The sequence below is a fragment of the Rattus norvegicus genome, chromosome 8 (assembly GCF_036323735.1).
Source record: "Rattus norvegicus strain BN/NHsdMcwi chromosome 8, GRCr8, whole genome shotgun sequence".
Taxonomy (NCBI): Eukaryota; Metazoa; Chordata; class Mammalia; order Rodentia; family Muridae; genus Rattus; species Rattus norvegicus.
Genome location: NC_086026.1, coordinates 80,245,925 through 80,273,848, shown reverse-complemented (window position 1 = coordinate 80,273,848; position 27,924 = coordinate 80,245,925). Strand labels below are relative to the sequence as shown.

Below are 27,924 nucleotides of genomic sequence, written 5' to 3'. Positions count from 1 at the left end.
TCTGTCTGTCTGTCTGTTTTTTATATGGGGGTTTTGTTTTGTTTTATTAGACGAGGTCTTACTATATAGCCCTGGCTAGCTTTGAAATCAAAAGGTTTACCTGCCTCTGCCTCCCAAGTGCTGGGAAATTCAAGATGTGTGCCACCATTCTCAGATACAAGGATATTTTTTTAAATGTTAAATACTCTTTATTTGATACTATACAAAAAACACAGAAAGTGCCATTCAGTGGTAAAAGACAACATCCTTGACATAGGGAATTCTAATTAAATCTGTACTGTCCAGGATAGTTGCCCTCCTGACATTTAACCATTGCTTGTAACAGGCTAATGAATACAAACGGAAACCCAGGTAATTTCTGTTTTTAAGATAGTGATAGAATTTTCCTAGTGTTTAAACATATTCATATGCCCAGTCTTATAAATGTTATTGTAAAACCATTCAATAGGTTTGAGGTGACACCCCCATCTTTGTGGAAAGTAGAACATTACTAATTAAGTTCACTTTTATCGTGAGAAAGGGAAAGCAGTGTTAGCAACAGGGATTGTTACTTTTAAAAAGATCATATCTACTTTACCTTGTCAGTTTTACTTAAATCAGGACTGTACAACAAAAACACTCAGCCATTCATGATCTGAATTTTAGTGTATGTATTAAATTATGGTTTACTTTAAAACCCAAGAGACATTTGTTTTGTAATAAATAAGGCAGCAGAATTACTTGTTAATAGCCTTTTTAAGCTAAGTTACTAGGTTACCCTTTCACAACCCTTTAAGTGAAGCTAATTTTTGTTCCAGGGATGTACTTTTTGGGATCCTCCAAATACTCCCTCAGAGTATCCTCTCCCCAGGTGATGACTTTGTGCTTGCTGGCATCTGTATAAGAGAAGCCAGGAGCTTGACCTGTCTTTTGCCCAAATAGACCATGGAGCTTTGGTCCAGTCTCATGCTTGCCTCTCTTTTAACAGTGTGGCACGGGGCACGCTTTTAAACAAAAATCTTCTTGCCTTTCTCAACATCACCCATTTTTTTTATTAGATATATTTCTTTATTTACATTTCAAATGTTATTCCATTTCCCGGTTTCCTGTTCATAAGGCCCCCATCCCATCCACCTCCCTCATACGGGTGTTTCCCCCATCCACCCCTTTACCAATTCTTTTTTTTTCTCCATCTTTATTAAATTGGGTATTTCTTATTTACATTTCAATTATTAATTATTACCTTTCCCGGTTTCCAGGCAAACATCCCCCAACTCCCGCTCCCCTTCTCTATGGGTGTTCCCCTCCCCATCCTCCCCCCATTACTGCCCTCCCCCCAACAATCCCGTTCACTGGGGGTTCAGTCTTGGCAGGACCAAGGGCTTCCCCTTCCACTGGTGCTCTTACTAGGCTATTCATTGCTACCTATGAGATTGGAGCCCAGGGTCAGTCCATGTATAGTCTTTGGGTAGTGGCTTAGTCACTGGAAGTTCTGGTTGGTTGGCACTGTTGTTCATATGGGGTCTCGAGCCCCTTCAAGCTCTTTCAGTCCTTTCTCTGATTCCTTCAATGGGGGTCCCATTCTCAGTTCAGTGGTTTGCTGCTGGCATTTGCCTACGTATTTGCCATATTCTAGCTGTGTCTCTCAGGAAAGATCTACATCTGGTTCCTGTTAGCCTGCACTTCTTTGCTTCATCCATCTTATCTAGTTTGGAACATCACCCATTTTTAATTCACTCCCAGGTCAGCATCATAAATGCTACAACCCTCCAGGGACTAAGCCACTATCCAAAGACTATGCATGGACTGACCCTGGGCTCCAATCTCATAGGTAGCAATGAATAGCCTAGTAAGATCACCAGTGGAAGGGGAAGCCCTTGGTCCTGCCAAGACTGAACCCCCAAGTAAACGTGATTGTTGGGGGGAGGGCTGTAATAGGGGGAGGATGGGGAGGGGAACACCCATAGAGAAGGGAGGGGGAGGGGTTGGGGGGATGTTGGCCAGGAAACTGGGAAAGGGAATAACAATCGAAATGTAAATAAGAAATACCCAAGTTAATAAAGATGAAAAAAAAAATGCTACAACCCTAAGATGAACATCTTGCTCTCTGTACAAAAGCATTTTTAAAGTGCTTGGGAGTCAATTCAACAAAAGATGTATCATATCTCTATACTGAAAACTATTTAGAAAAAAAAATTCAAAGAAACTAGAGAAGACTTAAATAAATGGAGGTATCAGATTCAGGATATGAAGACGCCATAGTGTTGTTGGGCTGGGTATACAGTGTGGAAGAATGTATGCTTAGCACGCAGTGTGCTTAGAACATGAAGTTCTGAGTATCAAGACTTAACACTCCTTCCAAAAAGCTATTAACTTTCCAAATTATCTGAAGATATGCCAGTCTCCTTCAAAATAGCAAGTTTTTCTACAGACACTGACAAGGCAGCTCTAACATGATGGAAATGCAAAGGACCTAGACCAGCAGAACAACTCTGAAAAGAAAACTGAAGGCCATAACCTCCCCAAACCAACTGGGACCAGGTACGGGACACATAAACCTATGGGAAATATTTCTCATTTAAACCACACAGCATTCAAGAGACATCTCCAGATGTTCATTTTCTCTGTCCGCTTATAAAGATGCTTGAGATAGTCGCTCAATCTATATTTTCTTTCTATTACTAGAAAGTAGGAGTGAATATGGGCAATACACATGATGTCCACATGTAAAGGTTTTAACAAAAACATTGTTTTACATGCTAATTGAAGAATAAAATAAAAAGGTAAGTTGTCAATGTGAACATCAAATATTATAAGTGAGTTATAAAGTTTGCATTCACTAGTATACTTTTATTACATTTCATACCATTTACTTGTGTGTGTACATGCGTGAGTGTGTACATGTGTAAAGGTTGAAGACACTTTTGAGATTCTGTTCTCTCCTTGAATCATGTGGGTCCCAGATAATGGTCTCAGGCCATCAGGCTTAGCAGCAAGTATATTTACTGAGGCCTTCACTAGTGCACTAGCATAGTTTTTTAAAAGAGAAAAGTTGTTTTTCTTCAAATCACCTTTTAGAAGCTCAACATGCATCACACTGACATACATAAAGAATAAGCAGAACAGTTTTACAGAAGTACAAGACAGAGTCAGCTCCGTGCACCCCAAGCATCATCCACAAGTTCTAGGGCTCTAGAGACTGGAAACAAAGGCAAAAAAATACCACAAATTAAGCAGAAAATGTAAGTTTAATAATTTCACAAGTCAGAGAAGAGTAAGATGAATATCGCACAAATAAAACCAGAGTCTGAGTCTAAACCAGTCATCTTTATTTAGCCAGCCAATGACCTTCTCGCCATACCAAGTTATAATTTCCCTGCTTAGGATGTACAAGGAATCACAATTGGCAAAATATAGACCTTCTATTAAAACCAAAATCAAAGAACTGAATGAAAAAGCATAACCAATAGTGAGAAATTCGAAATGGATGTGTAAATAATGGGAACCTAAAAGAAGCAGATCAAAGAAGTAAAATAGGCTGTATACTCTCTTAGGATGCCATCCAATGTCAGTCTGGGCAAAATGACCAATGCCAGCAATCAGGCATTCCCACTGGTGCAACATGTGCGGTACATAAAAGGTTCCAGCCACCCCACATATCTCTCTCTCTCTCTCTCTCTCTCTCTCTCTCTCTCTCTCTCTCTCTCTCTCTCTCTCTCTCCCATTTCCTCTTTGCCTCTGTCTCCTTTATGCTTTCTCTCCCTCATTCTGTGTCTTGTTCATTCTCTCTGTCTCTCTCATGTTCCCACTCCTAGACAGCCTTTCGCTCTTCCTCCTCCCCGACATTAGATCTCTTTCATGGCATAATTTCTTAGTAGCACATGTTGGCACAGCCCTCTAATGGTATCCCACATTTACCATATTTATCCTATCAGCAATGAAAGCCTTCAAGATAAAGAAAATCAAAAGAGTTACTAAGACTGACAGGTGAGAGTAAGCTCTTTATAAAACTGGGAGTCAAGTACATAGATAGAACCCTTTACCAGAACCATGCAAAATATGTTTTTACTTCATTTGGTAAGAAGAAATTATCCAAATCAAAAGTAATTGGATCCCTGCAATCAGCACAGAATTAATAGAGATAGTTCTTCATAGTCTGGCCCATTAGGCATAAACAATCTGTTGAGTTTGATCCATTTAAAAAGAAAAGGCGAGACCCAACCGCCTGGTCAGGTGGGCACTCCTGAGGCTGCAGAGCGGAAGAGACCACCAACACTGCTCACCCCTGCCCACATCCCTGGCCCAAGAGGAAACTGTATAAGGCCTCTGGGCTCCCATGGGGGAGGGCCCAGGAGCGGCAGGACCCCTGTGCCTGAGACACCACCAGAACCAGAAGGAAACAGACCGGATAAACAGTTCTCTGCACCCAAATCCCGTGGGAGGGAGAGCTGAACCTTCAGAGAGGCAGACAAGCCTGGGAAACCAGAAGAGACTGCTCTCTGCACACACATCTCGGACGCCAGAGGAAAAAGCCAAAGACCATCTGGAACCCTAGTGCACTGAAGCTCCCGGAAACGGCGGCACAGGTCTTCCTGGTTGCTGCCGCTGCAGAGAGCCCGTGGGTAGCACCCCACGAGCGAACTTGAGCCTTGGGACCACAGGTAAGACCAACTTTTCTGCTGCAAGAAAGCTGCCTGGTGAACTCAAGACACAGGCCCACAGGAACAGCTGAAGACCTGTAGAGAGGAAAAACTACACGCCCGAAAGCAGAACACTCTGTCCCCATAACTGGCTGAAAGAGAGGAAAACAGGTCAACAGCACTCCTGACACACAGGCTTATAGGACAGTCTAGCCACTGTCAGAAATAGCAGAACAAAGTAACACTAGAGATAATCTGATGGCGAGAGGCAAGCGCAGGAACCCAAGCAACAGAAACCAAGACTACATGGCACCATCGGAGCCCAATTCTCCCATCAAAACAAACATGGAATATCCAAACACACCAGAAAAGCAAGATCTAGTTCCAAAATCATTTTTGATCATGATGCTGGAGGACTTCAAGAAAGATGTGAAGAACTCCCTTAGAGACCAAGTAGAAGCCTACAGAGAGGAATCGCAAAAATGCCTGAAAGAATCGCAAAAATCCCTGAAAGAATTCCAGGAAAACATAAATAAACAAGTAGAAGCCCATAGAGAGGAGACACAAAAATCCCTGAAAGAATTCCAGGAAAACATAAATAAACAAGTAGAAGCCCATAGAGAGGAGACACAAAAATCCCTGAAAGAATTCCAGGAAAACATAAATAAACAAGTAGAAGCCCATAGAGAGGAGACACAAAAATCCCTGAAAGAATTCCAGGAAAACACAATCAAACAGTTGAAGGAATTAAAAATGGAAATAGAAGCAATCAAGAAAGAACACATGGAAACAACCCTGGATATAGAAAACCAAAAGAAGAGACAAGGAGCTGTAGATACAAGCTTCACCAACAGAATACAAGAGATGGAAGAGAGAATCTCAGGAGCAGAAGATTCCATAGAAATCATTGACTCAACTGTCAAAGATAATGTAAAGCGGAAAAAGCTACTGGTCCAAAACATACAGGAAATCCAGGACTCAATGAGAAGATCAAACCTAAGGATAATAGGTATAGAAGAGAGTGAAGACTCCCAGCTCAAAGGACCAGTAAATATCTTCAACAAAATCATAGAAGAAAACTTCCCTAACCTAAAAAAAGAGATACCCATAGACATACAAGAAGCCTACAGAACTCCAAATAGATTGGACCAGAAAAGAAACACCTCCCGTCACATAATTGTCAAAACACCAAACGCACAAAATAAAGAAAGAATATTAAAAGCAGTAAGGGAAAAAGGTCAAGTAACATATAAAGGGAGACCTATCAGAATCACACCAGACTTCTCGCCAGAAACTATGCAGGCCAGAAGATCCTGGACAGATGTCATACAGACCCTAAGAGAACACAAATTCCAGCCCAGGTTACTGTATCCAGCAAAACTCTCAATTAACATTGATGGAGAAACCAAGATATTCCATGACAAAACCAAATTTACACAATATCTTTCCACAAATCCAGCACTACAAAGGATAATAAATGGTAAAGCCCAACATAAGGAGGCAAGCTATACCCTAGAAGAAGCAAGAAACTAATCATCTTGGCAACAAAACAAAGAGAATGAAAGCACACAAACATAACCTCACATCCAAATATGAATATAACGGGAAGCAACAATCACTATTCCTTAATATCTCTCAATATCAATGGCCTCAACTCCCCAATAAAAAGACATAGATTAACAAACTGGATACACAACGAGGACCCTGCATTCTGCTGCCTACAGGAAACACACCTCAGAGACAAAAACAGACACTACCTCAGAGTGAAAGGCTGGAAAACAACTTTCCAAGCAAATGGTCAGAAGAAGCAAGCTGGAGTAGCCATTCTAATATCAAATAAAATCAATTTCCAACTAAAAGTCATCAAAAAAGATAAGGAAGGACACTTCATATTCATCAAAGGAAAAATCCACCAAGATGAACTCTCAATCCTAAATATCTATGCCCCAAATACAAGGGCACCTACATACGTAAAAGAAACCTTACTAAAGCTCAAAGCACACATTGCACCTCACACAATAATAGTGGGAGATTTCAACACACCACTCTCATCAATGGACAGATCATGGGGCAGTGATGTCGACAGACTAAGAGAAGTCATGAGCCAAATGGACTTAACGGATATTTATAGAACATTCTATCCTAAAGCAAAAGGATATACCTTCTTCTCAGCTCCTCATGGTACTTTCTCCGAAATTGACCATATAATTGGTCAAAAAACGGGCCTCAACAGGTACAGAAAGATAGAAATAATCCCATGCGTGCTATCGGACCACCACGGCCTAAAACTGGTCTTCAATAACAATAAGGGAAGAATGCCCACATATACGTGGAAATTGAACAATGCTCTACTCAATGATAACCTGGTCAAGGAAGAAATAAAGAAAGAAATTAAAAACTTTTTAGAATTTAATGAAAATGAAGATACAACATACCCAAACTTATGGGACACAATGAAAGCTGTGCTAAGAGGAAAACTCATAGCGCTGAGTGCCTGCAGAAAGAAACAGGAAAGAGCATATGTCAGCAGCTTGACAGCACACCTAAAAGCTCTAGAACAAAAAGAAGCAAATACACCCAGGGAGGAGTAGAAGGCAGGAAATAATCAAACTCAGAGCTGAAATCAACCAAGTAGAAACAAAAAGGAACATAGAAAGAATCAACAGAACCAAAAGTTGGTTCTTTGAGAAAATCAACAAGATAGATAAACCCTTAGCCAGACTAACGAGAGGACACAGAGAGTGCGTCCAAATTAACAAAATCAGAAATGAAAAGGGAGACATAACTACAGATTCAGAGGAAATTCAAAAAATCATCAGATCTTACTATAAAAAGCTATATTCAACAAAACTTGAAAATCTTCAGGAAATGGACAATTTCCTAGACAGATACCAGGTATCGAAGTTAAATAAGGAACAGATAAACCAGTTAAACAACCCCATAACTCCTAAGGAAATAGAAGCAGTCATTAAAGGTCTCCCAACCAAAAAGAGCCCAGGTCCAGACAGGTTTAGTGCAGAATTCTATCAAACCTTCATAGAAGACCTCATACCAATATTATCCAAACTATTCCACAAAATTGAAACAGATGGAGCACTACCGAATTCCTTCTACGAAGCCACAATTACTCTTATACCTAAACCACACAAAGACACAACAAAGAAAGAGAACTTCAGACCAATTTCCCTTATGAATATCGATGCAAAAATACTCAATAAAATTCTGGCAAACTGAATTCAAGAGCACATCAAAACAATCATCCACCATGATCAAGTAGGCTTCATCCCAGGCATGCAGGGATGGTTTAATATACGGAAAACCATCAACGTGATCCATTATATAAACAAACTGAAAGAACAGAACCACATGATTATTTCATTAGTTGCTGAGAAAGCATTTGACAAAATTCAACACCCCTTCATGATAAAAGTCCTGGAAAGAATAGGAATTCAAGGCCCATACCTAAACATAGTAAAAGCCATATACAGCAAACCAGTTGCTAACATTAAACTAAATGGAGAGAAACTTGAAGCAATCCCACTAAAATCAGGGACTAGACAAGGCTGCCCACTCTCTCCCTACTTATTCAATATAGTTCTTGAAGTTCTAGCCAGAGCAATCAGACAACAAAAGGAGATCAAGGGGATACAGATCGGAAAAGAAGAGGTCAAAATATCACTATTTGCAGATGACATGATAGTATATTTAAGTGATCCCAAAAGTTCCACCAGAGAACTACTAAAGCTGATAAACAACTTCAGCAAAGTGGCTGGGTATAAAATTAACTCAAATAAATCAGTTGCCTTCCTCTATACAAAAGAGAAACAAGCCGAGAAAGAAATTAGGGAAACGACACCCTTCATAATAGACCCAAATAATATAAAGTACCTCGGTGTGACTTTAACCAAGCAAGTAAAAGATCTGTACAATAAGAACTTCAAGACACTGAGGAAAGAAATTGAAGAAGACCTCAGAAGATGGAAAGATCTCCCATGCTCATGGATTGGCAGGATTAATATAGTAAAAATGGCCATTTTACCAAAAGCAATCTACAGATTCAATGCAATCCCCATCAAAATACCAATCCAATTCTTCAAAGAGTTAGACAGAACAATTTGCAAATTCATCTGGAATAACAAAAAACCCAGGATAGCTAAAGCTATCCTCAACAATAGAAGGACTTCAGGGGGAATCACTTTCCCTGAACTCAAGCAGTATTACAGAGCAATAGTGATAAAAACTGCATGGTATTGGTACAGAGACAGACAGATAGACCAATGGAATAGAATTGAAGACCCAGAAATGAACCCACACACCTATGGTCACTTGATTTTTGACAAAGGAGCCAAAACCATCCAATGGAAAAAAGATAGCATTTTCAGCAAATGGTGCTGGTTCAACTGGAGGGCAACATGTAGAAGAATGCAGATCTATCCATGCTTATCACCCTGTACAAAGCTTAAGTCCAAGTGGATCAAGGACCTCCACATCAAACCAGACACACTCAAACTAATAGAAGAAAAACTAGGGAAGCATCTGGAACACATGGGCACTGGAAAAAATTTCCTGAACAAAACACCAATGGCTTATGCTCTAAGATCAAGAATCGACAAATGGGATCTCATAAAACTGCAAAGCTTCTGTAAGGCAAAGGACACTGTGGTTAGGACAAAACGGCAACCAACAGATTGGGAAAAGATCTTTACCAATCCTACAACAGATAGAGGCCTTATATCCAAAATATACAAAGAACTCAAGAAGTTAGACCGCAGGGAAACAAATAACCCTATTAAAAAATGGGGTTCAGAGCTAAACAAAGAATTCACAGCTGAGGAATGCCGAATGGCTGAGAAACACCTAAAGAAATGTTCAACATCTTTAGTCATAAGGGAAATGCAAATCAAAACAACCCTGAGATTTCACCTCACACCAGTGAGAATGGCTAAGATCAAAAACTCAGGTGACAGCAGATGCTGGTGAGGATGTGGAGAAAGAGGAACACTCCTCCATTGTTGGTGGGATTGCAGACTGGTAAAACCATTCTGGAAATCAGTCTGGAGGTTCCTCAGAAAATTGGACATTGAACTGCCTGAGGATCCAGCTATACCTCTCTTGGGCATATACCCAAAAGATGCCTCAACATATAAAAGAGACACGTGCTCCACTATGTTCATTGCAGCCTTATTTATAGTAGCCAGAAAATGGAAAGAACCCAGATGCCCTTCAACAGAGGAATGGATACAGAAAATGTGGTACATCTACACAATGGAATATTACTCAGCTATCAAAAACAACGAGTTTATGAAATTCGTAGGCAAATGGTTGGAACTGGAAAATATCATCCTGAGTGAGCTAACCCACTCACAGAAAGACATACATGGTATGCACTCATTGATAAGTGGCTATTAGCCCAAATGCTTGAATTACCCTAGATCCCTAGAACAAAGGAAACTCAAGACGGATGATCAAAATGTGAATGCTTCACTCCTTCTTTAAATGAGGAAAAAGAATACCCTTGGCTGGGAAGGGAGAGGCAAAGATTAAAACAGAGACTGAAGGAACACCCATTCAGAGCCTGCCCCACAGGTGGCCCATACATATACAGCCACCCAATTGGACAAGATGGATGAAGCAAAGAAGTGCAGACCGTCAGGAGCCGGATGTAGATCGCTCCTGAGAGACACAGCCAGAATACAGCAAATACAGAGGCGAATGCCAGCAGCAAACCACTGAACTGAGAATAGGTCCCCCGTTGAAGGAATCAGAGAAAGAACTGGAAGAGCTTGAAGGGGCTCGAGACCCCAAAAGTACAACAATGTCAAGCAACCAGAGCTTCCAGGGACTAAGCCACTACCTAAAGACTATACATGGACTGACCCTGGACTCTGACCTCATAGGTAGCAATGAATATCCTAGTAAGAGCACCAGTGGAAGGGGAAGCTCTGGGTCCTGCTAAGACTGAACCCCCAGTGAACTAGACTATGGGGGGAGGGCGGCAATGGGGGGAGGGTTGGGAGGGGGACACCCATAAGGAAGGGGAGGGGGAGGGGGATGTTTGCCCGGAAACCGGGAAAGGGAATAACACTTGAAATGTATATAAGAAATACTCAAGTTAATAAAAAAAAAAAAAGAAAAAAAGAAAAGGCTAGGCGCAGCAATGGGAAACAGAGACAGGAAAATCCCTTGGGCTCCTTGGTCAACAAGCCTAGCCCACTTGGCAAGTTGCAGACCAGTGAATAACATGCCTCAAAAAAAGAAAAAGATAGGCTATACCTGAGAACCAACATCCAAGATTGTCTTCTCACCTCCACATTCATATTCACAAACATGGACATACAAATGTACGTATACGTATACACACACACACACACACACACACACACACACACACACACACACACACACACACACGAAGTATAGCCCTCATAAGAGCAAGGTAAGAAGATTACACTTGTTCAAGGGCAACCTGAACTACAAGGTGAGTAACAGACCAGCTTATGCTAGTGAAATCCAGGCTAGTCTGAGTTACACAGTGAAACTTAAATAAAACAGCACATAGGAGCAGAGGAAGAAGGACTGCTATTAGTGCAAGGCCAGCCTTGTTTCTTCTATATATAAAGCTGAAGAAATGACTCAACAACTAAGGGCTCATACAACACAAATCTTACTAAGACCTGAATTTGATATTCAAAACCCATGTAAAGGTGAAAGGAAAGAACCAACTCAATAAGAGTTGTCCTCCTACCTTCATATGCATATGCAGAAGCGTACACAGGCACACAGACACACACACACACACGCACACACACACACACACACACACACACACACACACACACACACACACAAAGAGTACATAAATAAATGCTTTTGAAGGGATGGGTTTTTCACACAAAGCCCAAAACACATCCAAACTAATCTATAGAGATATTACATCACAGAATACAGAACTGCAGAACCAAGACATAAATGAGATTAAACTTGCACTTTACAAACCGCGTCAATTAAATTCCTCAGGAGATTATTGTACATTGGTATTATAGACACCTAAAATGCATGGTAGTCAAACCACAAACATGATAGTTAAGACAGGACTGTATGACAGTTATAGTAGGATAAAATATGTCACTGGCTAGTATTTAAAAGGAACAGAGAAAAACAGTTTCTGGTACATTATATACTATTTCATGAAGACAAAGTTGGAGAAGCAAAAATTATCTGAAATTATTACCAAAAAATCTATGTCTTAGAATAAGATACATCTGTCCTTTCTGCATATTCTAGACATTTTCATATTCCTTCCTTCCTTCTTCCTCTCTCCCTCTGTCCCTTCCTTTCCCTTATTATGACCACATGTAAAAACCTAAGGAAGATTCAGGTTCTACCTCAAGTTCACAAGGGAAGACATATATAGGTGGACCAAAAAATAAAATAATCAAAAGAAGAAAAAGCCATAATTGAAATAAATACAGCACTAACTAAGCAATCTCATTTATTTAAATGAAGCCATTTCAGAAATCCAGAAAATTTATTATTCTAAGCAAATTGTCTGTGATGTATTTTACCTTAGTGCCTAATTGATAAATTCTTTTAAAACACCTTCTCCAACAACTATAGTACTGGCTCAAGTAACACTTTTAACAAACTTTCAACTCTATTTCAAGAGCAATACCTTTTTGTAGAATTCTTAATTTTGCACTTAGGCCCGGTAGCTCGAGCCTGTAATTCCTGTACTCTGGAGGAGAACTGCTACAAGCTCAAGGCCAGCACAGTCTATATCATCAGTTCTAGGCTATCCTGAGCTGTAGAGTGAGACATGGGCTGGGTATATACCTCAGTTGGTAGAGTGTTTGCCTAGCATGCACAAAGACCTCACATCAAGCCCCCACACGGCATAAACCAGGTGTGGTAGTACACCCTGTAATCCCAACAATGGGAAGATGGAGGCAGGAGATCAGAAGCTGATGGTCATCTTTGGCTATGAAGCCAAGTTCAACCAAGACCAGCCTAACATATATATTTCTCCCCTGCCTCAAGGGAGAAAGGGAAAAAAAAAAACGTTAGGCTTGAAAAAAACTGCACTCAAACACACTCACACACATATAGTATTTTATTTTGGTTTGGTTTTTGGGAACAGGGACTTTCTACACAGCCCTGGCTGTGCTGAAACTCACTATATAGACCATACTGGCCTCAAACTCAGAGACCTACCTACCGCTGCCTTCTGAGTGCTGAGATTAAAAGAGTGCACCACCTGCCTATGTCTGACCTAAAAAACAAAAACAAAAACAAAAACAAAAACAAAAAACCAAAAAAAACCTTAATATTAAGCAAAGTTGAAAGTTTGTTCATATGCTTAGTTATAAAAAGGACTTTAATAACTGGAATACTTCTAAAAAGTCAAATCATAATTGTCTAATCATAATGCAGGTTTTCAAATAAGATAAATAAACTTTTGAACATGCTTGGCCCATGGGAAGTAATACTGTTATGAGGTATGACCTTATTGGAGGAAATGTGGCCTTGTTAGAGGAAGTATGTCACTTTTCTGGAGGTAGAACTTTGAGGTCTCATATATAATGCTCAAGCTCCACCAAGAGCCTCCTCCTTGTTGCCTACAGAAGATAGACTCCTCCTGACTGTAGGATCAAGATGTAGAACTCTCCTCTTCCAGTACCATATCTGCATGGATGCTGTCATGCTCCCCATCATGATGATAATGGACTGGACCTCTAAAACTGAAAGCCAGCCCCAATTAAATGTTGTTCTTTATAAAAGTTGCCTTGATCATGATGTGTCTTTACAGCAATGGAAGCCCTGTGCAATAGAAAACACTGTGCAAGCATAATTGTTATGTACGTGAGCTAACTATGCTGTATTCAACATGTTCCATAATTGATTAAGTAAATTTACCCAAGAAACTGGGCCCTGGTTTGCAATTAAGATAAATAAACTTATTGGTATCTTTAAAAGGCTGAAAAAAATAGGTAAGTAACCTAGCCACAAGGCATATAACAATCAATGTTTAGAGATGTGGCTACAGTTAAGGGTAACCCAAAGTCTTCATTATAGTGTACTCACTATCAAATACAAATATGTAAAAGATCATTTATAAAAGTTAAATGCAAGTTACTCTTTATTCCCAAATTGGTAATCTGTACATAGATGCTTATCCTATTAGAGATATTATGATATACTTAGCAAGCATTTCAATTTGTTCTTTTAGACAGGATCTTGCTATGTAGAATACATTGTTCTAGAACATGAGATCCTCCTCCTTGACTCTCTCAAGTATAGGGAATAGATATAGTCATGTACCATCACACCTGGTTTTAGCATTTCTTACAAATCAGAGGAAATACATCTGTAAGAAATCTATAACTTCGTTACTTGCATTTCCTACTTCAAAGAAAGGGAGAAGTTACACTATCAAACCATCACAGTAAGCTTCCACAGTACTGCATCTCTAAAACACCACAGCAAGTTTGACATCACAATGACTTCTGCACACCCTACCATGCCTATCAGCTCTGTGTGTATGTTCCTATCATCCAGGGATTAAAAGAGGTCATTTTTAACCAATAATCAAACTATTTGTGGATGACTGCATACCTGCATAGTTACTCATTCTGACTCACACACATAAAAGAACAGAGATTTGGTTTGTCAAATATAAAATATGTAATTTACATAATAAAATCTACCTATACAACAATGTGGCATCCAAAACAAAGTCAACTACTAAAATCTCATCCTCTGCTAGTGAGGAATACACTAGTACATGTATTCGGGAACACAGTAGTAAGTTTATTTGGAGAGGTTACTAAAGTTAGAAAAGCTAATGATATTATTATTATTTTACGGTACTAATAAAGAATGGATGATTTTTAATAATACCTAAAACTAAGAGTCATAAAATTTTATTTAGTGGGGTAAACTACTAGCCCTAAATTTTTAATATTAAAAAATCTTTAAATTAATCTTTTGATTAATCTATTAACATCTTTCCAAAAACACCTAGAAGAGATATGAAATATACTGAGCAATTCTAAAGAACACAGTGCTCGCCTGTGAGGAAGAAAATAGCACATATACAGAAAAGAAGCAGGGCTAAAGAGGGCTCAGTGCTTAACAGCAATGACTGCTCTTGAAGAGAAGCTGACCAGTTCCCAGCACCCACAGTCCCATTACCCACATCTGTAACTCCAGTCCGGGGAATTCGACGCCCAATTTTGGCCTCCATAGGTACCAGGCACATATACAGTGCACAAACATAAAAGGTAGGCCAAACACCCATATGTATAAAATAATCTTTAAAAGAAAAGTAGGCAAGACATTAATGCATGGATAAAAGGAGAGCACAAATCAAATGTCAATGAAACTGCACTTAAAAAATCAGAATGTGAGATAAATGCTACAAAGAACATACTGTATGTGCACCCTAGATACTCAGAAGACCATTCTGGATGAAAAAAACAAAACAAAATACTTGAAGCTAGCCTAGACTAATAGGCTATGACTAATTTACAGAAAAAACTCAAAGGCAAACTTAAAAATTTGGCTAAAACCTGTGAATTGAAGGTTTCAAAACATATGTTAAATGACATAAAAAAAAAACATTTAGGTGCTCAGTGGTAGTGTTTGTCAACAACTGCAAGGCTCTGGGACCTATATCCAGGACTGCAAAAAAAAAAAAAAATACTACTGATAACAGTTTGGAAGGTTAGGAATCTACTACGAAGTAGGTCTTCAGGTTATACCAGTACAGTAGTTCAAAATGTAATTATAGCAAGCAATATGGAGTGACTGACCAAGAACACAAAAGGGGGTTGGGGGAGACTGCAGGTTTTAGTCATCTAGGTCTGGTTAAAATTCTGTGTAAGTTATTTAACTTCCCTGAGCCTGTTTCCTCAGCTTATAGACAGTTACCTTTATCTAAGTGTGTATTGGTTATTTTAACTGTCAACTTGACACAACTAAGAACAACACCTCAGAGGAGAGCCTCAATTATGAAATGGCTAACTGAGATTGGCCTGTGGGTATATCTGTGGGAACTGGGTGGATTATTAACAACATAACAGAACCCACCCCACTGTGGGAGATACCACAGGTGCTTCTGAACTGTCTAAGAAAGGTAGCTGAGTGTAAGCCAGCCTGCAAGCCACCTAGCAAGCAGCATCCATCATGAGTCCAGCTGTACTTCTTGCTATAAAGCAGAGCTTCTTGGCTGGAGGCAAGGATATGTGGCCTAGCAACCAAGCCTCCTGGCCCTCAGCAATAGACTGGACCTGGAGCCGTAAGCTAAAATAAACCTTTCCTCCCTTCAGTTGCTTTTGGTCAGAGTTTTTATTACAGGGAGGGGAAAGCAAACTAAACAGTGCTAAGAAGACAAATAATAAAATGCACATAAAGGCTTTTGAATGACTCAGCAGATAAAGGCAATTTCTGTGGAAGCCTGACAACCTGAAGCCTGGACCCCACATAAAGGTGGAAGGAGAGAAACACCACAAAGTTGCCTTCTTACCACTGCATGTATACCACCATGTCATGTATACACCCACAGATACCTAACGATAATAATATTTTTTTCAAGAAAATGCAAGTAAAACACTAAGAGTAGAACAGTTATTTAATAATTAATTTTCTCTTTCTCTCTTAGCTCTTCCTGTATCCCTTCACAATTCTGTTTCTGAATTGAACAGGACAGCAGATAATCTGCTACTGGTTGTTATTACAGAACTAATAAAATTAAGTTAATAAAAGATTAAGTGACCTATTCAATAGAAAACAGTTAGACATTTTGTCTGTTGGTACCAGAAAAGATACATTAAACACAAAATATACAAAAAGTGGAAAGCCACGCACAAGATCACTTTTAAAAGACATACCATTCTATTATCAAATCTGACTCACTATACACAGAGCCCGAAGGGCTACTTATACTTAGAAAGCATGTTGCTGATATGGCTATCTGGTATGAGTTAGCTGAAACATAATTGACACCCAACATCTGAGGGACTATGAGTTGGCATGAAATGGCTATCACTAGATTAAAAAAAAAAAAAAAAAGAATGATGACATCTGTTATATAACTATTCCTATCAGAGTGCCACTTTTATGTGATATATGGCCTTAAGATCAAAAGTGAATGCCTTCTCTTTTAACAACCTGTGTGTGTCTGCCACTGTCCCTACCTCTGTATGGACTGTATGTCAGGTACATGTGTATATGCATGCATATCTGTGTCCCATGTGCCAATCTGTGCCTGGGTACTTGCCAGCATGTCCCTGCCTACCTAATCCCCTGTGCGCTAGTGAGTCAAGCACTTCTTACCTGCCTATGGCTCCTCATGTTTTCTGCAACCTCCTATCCTTCTGTGACATCCTCTACCAACATCCAAGCTTAGACCTTACATTCACAATTCAAAAACATTTACATGTGACTTCAATACATAAAAGGGCAATCCATTTTTAAAGATGGCATTTTTTAATGTATATACCAAAGTCCAGTATGAAAGAATTTGGTATATTCTTTGAAGATGAATCTTCAATCAGGAAACTTTCCACTAGGGAAAAAAGTTGCTTCCATTAGCAGACTGCATCAAAAGACTTCAGATACTGAGAGCAATGAATTTACTCACCTTCCATGAGCATGGAAATCTAGAAGTAAAAACTGGTCCTCGTGTGAGACTGCTCGTTTGGCACGCTGGTGTTTTTGGTGTAATGAATCCACATTGTAAGATAATCCTTCATAATGTCTAATATATTTATTTAAAGGATTTCCATACTGACCTATAAAAACAAGCACACAGGTAACAGTCTGAATTAATACCAACTTGAAGGCTCTTTCTAGTTCTAACTTATTAGTCCTAACTCATCCATTATTTTCAATACCTATGAATGAATATATACCAAATGCCTCATTAATCCTGACTACTATGATGAATCTCCTAGGAACATAATTTTCACACACTTTTAAAGTTATTATAAGAGTGACATTAGCTGGATGTGGTGGTAAATACATTTAATCCCAATACTTGGGAGGCAAAGGCAAAAGGACCTCACTGAGTCAGCCTGATCTACATAGTGAGTTCAAGGATAGCAAGGGCTCTGAAGAGAAATCCTGTCTCAAACAAACAAACAAACAAACAAACAAACAAATAACTTATCAGAAGGATGACATTAACCATAAACAAAAGCTTTCGCATTTGCTGTAGGCTGTCTTAGATATGCTTTACCAGGTTGAACAAATTTTCATTAATCACATTTTTGCTGATAGAAATTATCACCATAGAAGCCAATTTTGTCACCTGGTCCACTCAGTAACTATCAATATTATCAGAGTAAAAGATGAGTGAAATAATAGTCTGTCTTCAATTTTCTAGATAAATTAAAAGAAAATAAGTTATCATTTCCCCCTTCAAGTTTGGTCAAAATTAATCAGTGCAATCACCTTACTGTTTTGTAGAAACATATTAACTACAATCTCATTTTATAAATAGACTAAAAGGCTGGGTGGGCATAGTTGTGCACACCTTTAATACTACCACTCAGAAGAAAGAGATCCGTGGATCTTTCTGCAAGGTAGAAACTAAGCTGGTCTACAAAACAAGTACCAGAACAGCCAGAGTTGCATTGCATAGTGAGACCCTGACTCAAACAACAACAAACCGATATCAAAAAAAGAAAAAAAGCTAGTTCTGGGTGAACTTCATAGGCATTCAGTACTATAAATGAATGTTCTCTCAGTACTACTTCAGAGATAACTCACAAATTCTGTTATATTCCATTTCTATTTTCACTCTCCCTCATTATTTCTAATTTACTCCTTGATCCATACGCCATTTTAAACGCTAATGATATTTAATTTCTAAATTCTGAATATTTTCAACTATATTTTGATTATTTAAGTTATTGTCATGAGCCTCATAAATGCTAGGCAAGCACTCTACCACTGAGTACATCTCAGAACCTATTTCTATTATTGTCTAACTTAATTCTTAAATAGCCAAAGAATATGGGTTGTGTAATATCCTTTCAAATGCACTTAAATTCCTTTCATAACCCAGAATAAAAATCTCTCCTGAGAAATGTTACATGTGCACTTAAATATAAACTTGCATAATCATATTAGAGCAAAACCACAAAAGAAACAAAATAAAAGGGGGAAAAATCAACCCAAGATGAAAACGAACATATGAAAATAATTTGAAACAAACCAGAATCAGTCTTTGAGGAGATTAAGGAATTCTTGCTACTTTTCTTTAGTACTATGGTTACAAAACAGAAGGTCTTGAATTTTCAAAGACAGTTTTTTGAAGTATTTTAAGAGTTAATTGGCATGATATCCATAACTTACAGTAAAATGATTCCAGAAAAAAGAAAAAGATGCAAATTGTTAAGTCAATATCCAGTTCTGGCTAGGATGAAATAAAGACAAATAGAATTCAACCAACCACTCTAACAATTAGAAACCTGACAAAGCAACAAACGAGGTGAGATCTTTTCCACATGCCTACAATTTCCAAGAAGCAACCTAAAAACAACTGAGTTCAGGGAAGCCAAACATTTAAGATCTGTGGGACACGTTGCCAGGAGGAAGAGAGTTGTAATACTTGAAGTGTTTGATAATTAGAATAAATTTTCCCACCACAAAAATTAGAAACACAGGAGAAGAGGAGAATAATTCTTCTTGGATTTTTTTTTTCATTTTTTGTTTTGAAACAGGGTCTCTCTATGTAGCCTTGGTTGCCCTGCAACTATGTAGCCTAGGTTAACTCTGAACTAACAGAGATCTACCTGTATCTGCCTCTTGAGTGCTGGGGTCAAAGGTGTGTACTACTAAGCCCAGCCAGAACACATCTAACACAGGACTGCTAAGTATTCATATTCATATCATCAAGAAAGAAAGTCCTAAAAGTGTATAAAGCACTGGGTATAACCCTCAGATAAGTAACACCTTAGTAATGGGGGACAAGTAGCCATAGACAAACAGCTGTTCTATATCTATTAACAAAGCTTAAATAAACATGGCCTTCCAAATTTAAATAACAAATTAGATTTAACTGATTCCAAGTAGCTTAACTGTCAGAAAAGTCTAAATATATTTAAAAATAAAATGAAATCCCTCCAAATATAAAAATAGAAATTTCTTTATCCAACAATTACCATGCCTATATGTGTATGTATGTGTGTGTGTATATATATATGTATATATGTATATATGTGTATATATATATATATTCTCCCATAACTAGAACAAAAATTTGTCCTTAGTAATAGAGTACTAGAGATGATGAAGTTTGCAGATGAGGTTGTAAAAGCAGTTACTAAAAATAAGCTACCCATAAGCCCAGTTGGGGGATGACTGCCTTTAACCCTAGCACTTGAGAGGCAGAGGCAGTCTCCAGGACAGCCTGTTCTTCAGAGTGAATTCCAAGGCTACACTGAGAAACTCTGGCTCATAAAACTAAAAGCAAAGAAGTGTGTGTGTGTGTGTGTGTGTGTGTGTGTGTGTGTGTGTGTGTGTGTGTGTGTGTGTGTGTGTGTTTACATATAAACTAGGTCAAAACTAAGTCCAAAAGAATATATGTAAAAAAAAAACCAGATAAAGTCAAATCATAGACTAATGATTGAAAAACTAGAGGTCAAAATGTTAAAATGAACTGGAGCAGAGAAGAACAACAACAACAAAAAGCCACACATATATAGACAGGTAAGAACGAAGGCACAACTCTGTATAAATCACAAGGTAGGCACCTATGTTTAAAGTTCTTTCAAACTTCCAGCCCAAGATCCTATAATCAGTTAAATGAAGGGCCTTGGAGGTCAAAACTAAGACTTGTTTAGATATCAAAACTTCTAACTTATTATTACCAGACTTATACTACTAAAAATATTAAAATTCAGGCAGAAAAAGTAGTAACGGGGAACTGGAGAGATGGCTCAGCCATTAAGAATTACTTAAGGACTTAAGTTCTCAGTACCCACATGGCAGATAAATCTGAAACTCCAGCTCCAAGGGATTCACTACACTATTCTGGCCTCCAAGGGCACCAGACACACACATGATACATAGACACGCAAGCAGACAAATTATTAATAGTTTTTAAAAAAAAGTACAGAAATACAGGACAACACAGGTAAGCAGGTTGGAAGAATAAACAGAAAACACAACCAAACAGGGGAAGGAATTGAACAAAACCATCCAGGATCTAAAAATATAATCACTAAAGAAACCACAAAGGGAGACAACCCTGGAGATAGAAAACCTAGAAAAGAGTCCAGGAGTCATAGATGCAAGCATTACCAACAGAATACAAAAGATAGAAGAGAGAATCTCAGGGGCAGAAGATACCACAGAAATTACTGACACAACCGTCAAAGAAAATGCAAAATACAAAAAGCTCCTAACCCAAACCATCCAGGAAGTCCATGACACAATGAGAAGATCAACTCTAAGGATAATAGATATAGAAGAGAGCAAAGATTTCCAACTGAAAGGGACAGTAAATATATTCAACAAAATTATAGAAGAAAACTTCCCTAACCTAAAGAAAGAGATGCCCATAAACATGCAAGAAGCCTACAGAACTCCAGTAAAGAAATTCCTCCCATCACATAATAGTCAAACACCAAATGTACAAAATGAAGAAAGAATATTAAAAGCAGTAAGGAGAAAAAGTCAAATACATATAAAGGCAGACACATCAGAATTACACCAAACTTCTCAACAGAGACTATGAAAGCCAGAAGATCCTGGACAGATGTCATAGAGACCCTAAGACAACACAAATGCCAGTCTAAGATACTATATCCAGTAAAACTCTCAATATACATAGATGGAGAAACCAAGATATTCCATGACAAAATCAAATTTACACAATATCTTTCCACAAATCGAGACCTACAAAAGATAATAAATGGAAAACTCCTAAACTACACCCTAAAAAAAGCAAGAAAGTAATCTAATTTGAACTGACCCAAAAGAAAATAGCCACATAAACATAATTCCACCTCCAACAACAAAAATAACAGAACACAACAATCATTGGTACCTAATATCTTTCATCATCAATGGACTCAATTCCCCAATAAAGACACAGACTAACAGACTGGATATGTAAAGAGGACCCAGCATTTTGCTGCATACAAGAAACACACCTCACTGACAAACACAGATACTACCTCAGAGTAAAAGGCTATAAAACAATTTTCCAAGCAAGTGGTCCCAAGAAACAAACTTGAGTAGCCATTCCAATATCAAATAAAGTCAATTTTCAACCAAAGTTATCCAAAAAAGATAAGGTAGGACACTTCATATTCATCAAAGGAAAAGTTCACCAAGATGAACTCTCAATCCTAAATATCTATGCTCCAAATACAAGGGCACCTACATTCATAAAAGAAACCTTACTAAAGCTCAAAGCACACACTGCACCTCACACAATAATAGTGGGAGATTTCAACACCCCACTCTCATCAATAAACAGATCATGGAAACAGAAATTAAACAGAGATATAGAGAAACTAACAGAAGTTATGAACCAAATGGATTTAACAGATATCTATAGAACATTTCATCCTAAAACAAAAGAATATAACTTCTCAGCACCTTAAGCTACCTTCTCCAAAATTGACCATATAATGGGTCACAAAACAGGCCTCAACAAACACAAGAAGATTGAAATAATCCCATACATCCTATCAGATCACCACACACTAAGGCTGCTCTTCAATAAATGACAGAAAGCCCACATCCACATGGAAGTTGAACAATGCTCTACTCAATGATAACCTGGTCAAGGAAGAAATAAAGAGATTAAAGACTTTTTAGAATCTAATGAAAATGAAGGCACAACATACCCAAACTCATGGGATACAATGAAAGCTGCGCTAAGAGGAAAACTCATAGCTCTGAGTGCCTCCAAAATGAAACTGGAGAGAGCATATATCAGCAGTTTGACAGCACAGCTAAAAGCTCTAGAACACACAAAAAAAAGCAAATACACCCAACAGGAGTTGACGACAGGAAATAATCAAACTCAGGGCTGAAATCAACCAAGTAGAAACAAAAAGAACTATACAAAGAATCAACAAAACCAGGAGCTGGTTCTTCGAGAAAATCAACAAGATTGATAAACCCTTAGCCAGAGACTAACCAGAGGGCACAAAGACAGTATCCAAATTAACAGACTCAAAATGAAAAGGGAGACGTTAACAACAGAAACCAAGGAAATTCAAAAAAATCATCAGATCCTATTACAAAAGCCTATATTCAACAAAACTGAAAAATCTGAATGAAAGGACAATTTTCTACACAGATACCAGGTACCAAAGTTAAATCAGGATCAGATACACCATCTAAACAGTCCCATAAGTACTAAAGAAATAGAAGCAGTTATTAAGTCTTCCATCCAAAAGAGGCCAAGGACGAGATGGGTTTAGTGCAGGATTCTATCAGACCCTCATAGAAGACCTCATATCAATACTGTCCAAATTATTCCACAAAATAGAAACAGAAGGAACACTACCCAATTCGTCTGTGAAGTCACAATTATACTTATACCTAAACCACACAAAGACCCGGCAAAGAAAGAGAATGTCAGACCAATTTCCCTTATGAATATGGATACAAAAATACTCAATAAAATTCTTGCAAACCAAATCCAAGATCACATCAAAACGATCATCCATCATGATCAAGTAGGTTTCATCACAGGGATGCAGGGATGGTTCAATATACTGAAATCCATCAACGTAATCAACTATATAAACAAACTCAAAGAAAAAACCCACATAATCATCTCATTAGACGCTGAGAAGACATTTGACAAAATTCAACACCCCTTCACACTAAAAGTCTTGGAAATTCAGGACTTTCTTGGAAAGTCAGGAATTCAAGGCCCATATCTAAACATAGTAAAAGCAATATACAGCAAACCAGTAGCCAACATCAAACTAAATGGAGAGAAACTTGAAACAATCCCACTAAAATCAGGGACTAGACAAGGCTGCCCACACTCTCGCTACTTATTCAATATAGTACTCGAAATCCTAGCCAGAACAATCAGACAACAAAAGGAGGTCAAAGGGATACAAATTGGAAAGGAAGAGTCAAAATATCACTATTTGCAGATGATATGATAGTATACTTAAGTGACCCCAAAAGTTACACCAGAGAACTACTAAGCCTGATAAACGACTTCAGCAAAGTGGCTGGGTATAAAATTAACTCAAACAAATCAGTACCCTTTCTTTACTCAAAAGATAAACAAGCTGAGAAAGAAATTAGGGAAATGTCACCCTTCACAATAGTCACAGATAACATAAAATACCTCATGTGACTCTAACCAAGGAAGTGAAAGTTCTGTATGACAAGAACTTCAAGTCTCTGAAAGAAATTGAAGAAGATCTCAGAAGATGGAAAGATGTCCCTTGCTCATGGATTGGCAAGATTGATATAGTAAAAATGGCCATTTTGCCAAAAGCAATCTACAGATTAAATGCAATCCCCATCAAAATTCCACCTCAATTCTTCAAATTCATTTGGAATAACAAAAAACCCAGGATAGCAAAAACTATCCTCAACAATAAAAGAACTTCTTGGGGAACCACCATCCCTGATCTCAAGCTGTATTACAGAGCAATAGTGATTAAAAAAAAAAAATACTTCATGGTATTGGTACAGAGACTGGCAGATAGATCAATGGAATAGGATTGAAGACCCAGAAATGAACCCACATGCCTATTGTCACCTGATCTTTGACAAAGGAGCTAAAACCATCCAGTGGGGGGGGGGGGAGATTGCATTTTCAACATTTTCAATTGCATTTTCAAGATTTGCATTGGTCCTGGTTCAACCAGGAGATCAGCAAGTAGACGAATGCAAATCGATCCATGCTTATCACCCTGCACAAAGCTCAAGTCCAAGTGGATCAAGGACCTCTACATAAAACCAGATACACTCAAACTAATAGAAGAAAAAGTAGAAAGAACCTCAAACACATAGGCACTAGGGAAATTTTCCTGAATAGAACACCTATGGCTTATGCTCTAAGATCAAAATCGACAAATGGGAACTCATAAAATTGCAAAGCTTCTGTAAGGCAAAGGACACTGCCATTAGGACGAAATGGCCCAACAGATTGGGAAAAGATCTTTACCAATCCTACATCTGATAGAGGACTAATATTCAATATCTACAAAGAACTCAAGAAGTTAGACTTCAGAAAATCAAATAGCCCTATTAAAAAATGGGGCACAGAGCTAAACAAAGAATTCTCAGCTGAGGAATATCAAATGGCCACAAAGCACCTAAAGAAATGTTCAACAACCTTAGTCTTCAGGGAAATGCAAATCAAAACAACCCTGAGATTTCACCTCACACCAGTCAGGATGCCTAAGATCAAAAACTCAGGTGACAGCAGATGCTGGCGAGGATGTGGAGAAAGAGGAACACTCCTCCATTGTTGGTGGGATTGCAGACTGGTACAACCATTCTGGAAATCAGTCTGGAGGTTCCTCAGAAAACTGGACATAGTACTATCTGAGGACCCAGCTACACCACTCCTGGGCATATACCCAAAAGATACTCCAACATGTAACTAGGACACGTGCTCCACTATAGCTCATAGCAGCCTTATTTATAATAGCCAGAAGCTGGAAAGAACCCAGATGTCCCTCAACAGAAGAATGGATACAGAAAATGTGGTACATTTACACAGTGGAGTACTACTCAGATATTAAAAACAATGAGGTCTAGAGAGATGGCTCAGTGGTTAAGAGCACTGACTGTTATTCCAGAGGTCCCGAGTTCAATTCCCACCAACCACATGGTTGTTCACAGCCATCTGTAGGGGATTTCAATGTCCCTCTCTGGTATGTATTAAGAGAGCAACAGTGTACTCATACACATAAAGTAAATAAATAAATCTCTTTAAAAAAAAACAATGACTTTGTGAAATTCATAGACAAACGGATGGAACTAGAAAATATCATCCTGAGTGAGGTAACACAATCATAGAAAAACACACATGGTTAGTACTCACTGATAAGTGGCTATTAGCCCAAAAGCTCAGATTACCCAACATACAATCCACAGACCACATGAAGCTCAAGAAGGATGACCGAAGTGCGAATTCTTCAGTACTTCTTAGAAGGGGGAACAAAACTATTCATAGAAGGAAATACAGAGACAAAGTTTGAAGCAGAGACTGAAGAAATGGTCATTCAGAGACTGCCCCTCCTGGGGATTCAGCCCATAAACATACAGCCACCAAACCCAGTCACTATTATGGATGGCAATAGGCGCATGCTGACAGGAGCCTGATATAACTATCTCCTGAGAGGCTCTGCCAGAGCATGACAAATACAGAGGCAGACTCTTGCAGCCAACTACTGAACTGACAACAGGGTCCCCACTGGAGGAGTTAGAGAAAGGATTAAAGGAGTTGAAGGGGCTTGCAACTCCATAAGAACAACAATACCAACCAACCAGAGCTCCCAGGGACTAAACCGCCATCTAAAGAATACACAGGGTCAGACCTATGGCGCCAGCTGCATATGTAGCAGAGTATGGCCTTGTGGGGCACCAATGGTTGAGAAGCCCTTAGTCCTGCCTAGGCTGACCCCACATAGACACACCCAGTATAGGGAAAGTCAGGGCAGGGAGGCTGGAAGGGGTGAGTGGCTAAATGGGGTAACACCCTCATAGAAGAAGGGGGATGGGATGGGATAGGATGTTTATAGATGGGAACCGAGAAAGGGAATAACATTTGAAATGTAAATAATTTTTTTAAATCCAATAAAAAGAAAAGAAAAAAAACCAAAAAGTACAGAATAAAAAAGAAACATAAATCAGACAACTCAAAAACCAAATATTCCAACTTGCTCTCTCAAAAACTTAAATATCACCATTCTAATCACTTCTAATAAACTATTAGCCCATCTTTCAATAATCTGTTGTTCCTAAACACCTCTATTTTGAACAAGACAAAGCAAGAAATAGGCAAAAAATAAAAGATCAAGTACTAATCAATTTCAGGTATGAGAGTACATTTGTAGGATCTAGAAATACAATTCTGTGTATGCTTTCACCCTATACAAATACTTTTCCTTGCACAGATTTTCCTATCACAAGAAACCTCAGTGTCTAAATTGTTTCAAGGGCTAGAACATAGGTACACAGTGGGAAAACGTTAGGGTAGATTCTGAGGCACCCCAGAGCATCTACTGTCACCCCCAAATAACTCCCCCAAATAACTCAGTGTGGTAAATAACTTTGAATGTTGCCTAGACTGGATTGAGAGGCATTGAAACTATTAGGACAAAACCTGTACAGTGTCTATTTTCAGATACTGTTAGATCAACGGGGCTCTGACCTAACTAAAGCTCTCAGTCACTGGCAGACTTAAAATGTTGAGGAGACTACTGGATGGAGCTATGGAAGGTGGGCCCTATTTTAAAGATGTTAGTCACTGGAAGTATGCATACCATTAAAAAGCATATTTACCTTGACCCAGCAACCTCCAGTTACCCGTCCTTGTTTCCTGGCCACTATGAAGTGAGCAACTCTGTTCTATCAGAACGTTCCATCTGCCTCACTACAGGCCAGATACAATAGCTGTGGTCCTTGGACTGGAACCTCTGAAACCAGGAGCCAAAACAAACTATTCCTTCCTCAAGCTGATTTTCCCAGGCATCAGTCACAGTCACAGAAAGGCACACGATCTAAGTCCAGACAGGATTTCCAAAGTCATCTATATGTACATTCAAACTTAGGAAGCATTGTGATTTTTCTTCATGAAGAAATTCCAGACTTCAATCAACAGCTATTTCCCCACGCCCTCTTTTTTTTTTTTTCTATACAGAATTGCTTTAAGCATCAATAGAGTATTAACAGGGCTAAGGACCACCCATGCTTCTAGGTAAAAGAACTGCTAAGAAAAATTTACAAGAGTCTACAACCTATAAACCAAAAGCCAGTTTTTTAACAGTACTTGTGTTTAGCACAGATAAGAAGCTCTGTGTTGGTTTTTATCACTGCTTTTGTGCAACAGAGCTGAGTAAACTTGTAATCCTAGTACTCAGGAGGCTGAGGCAGGTTGGTTACAGAAGTCATTAAAGACACTAAGTTTCCTTAGTGTTGATTTAACAATGCATCCTTTCTGCTGCAATAAGAACACTAACATAAGATCAATAGACCTCTGTAATAGTTAATGTCTTCCTGACTAGATTAACAAAGATTTAGAGATAGGGCAGGAAAGATGGTTCCACCCTTGAAAGCACTGGCGTTCTTCCAGAGG

The 27,924-nt window shown here is 38.7% G+C and overlaps 1 protein-coding gene across 1 annotated transcript in view; it reads right to left on the bottom strand.

The window, feature by feature from the left end:
- The window catches only part of Adam10 (ADAM metallopeptidase domain 10), a 131,867-nt gene that overhangs the window by 84,880 nt on the left and 19,063 nt on the right, over window positions 1-27,924 (bottom strand). The window contains exon 2 of the mRNA NM_019254.1: window positions 17,260-17,410. Within this exon, the coding sequence (NP_062127.1) occupies window positions 17,260-17,410 (151 nt within the window). The remainder of the gene's footprint in view (window positions 1-17,259; window positions 17,411-27,924) is intronic.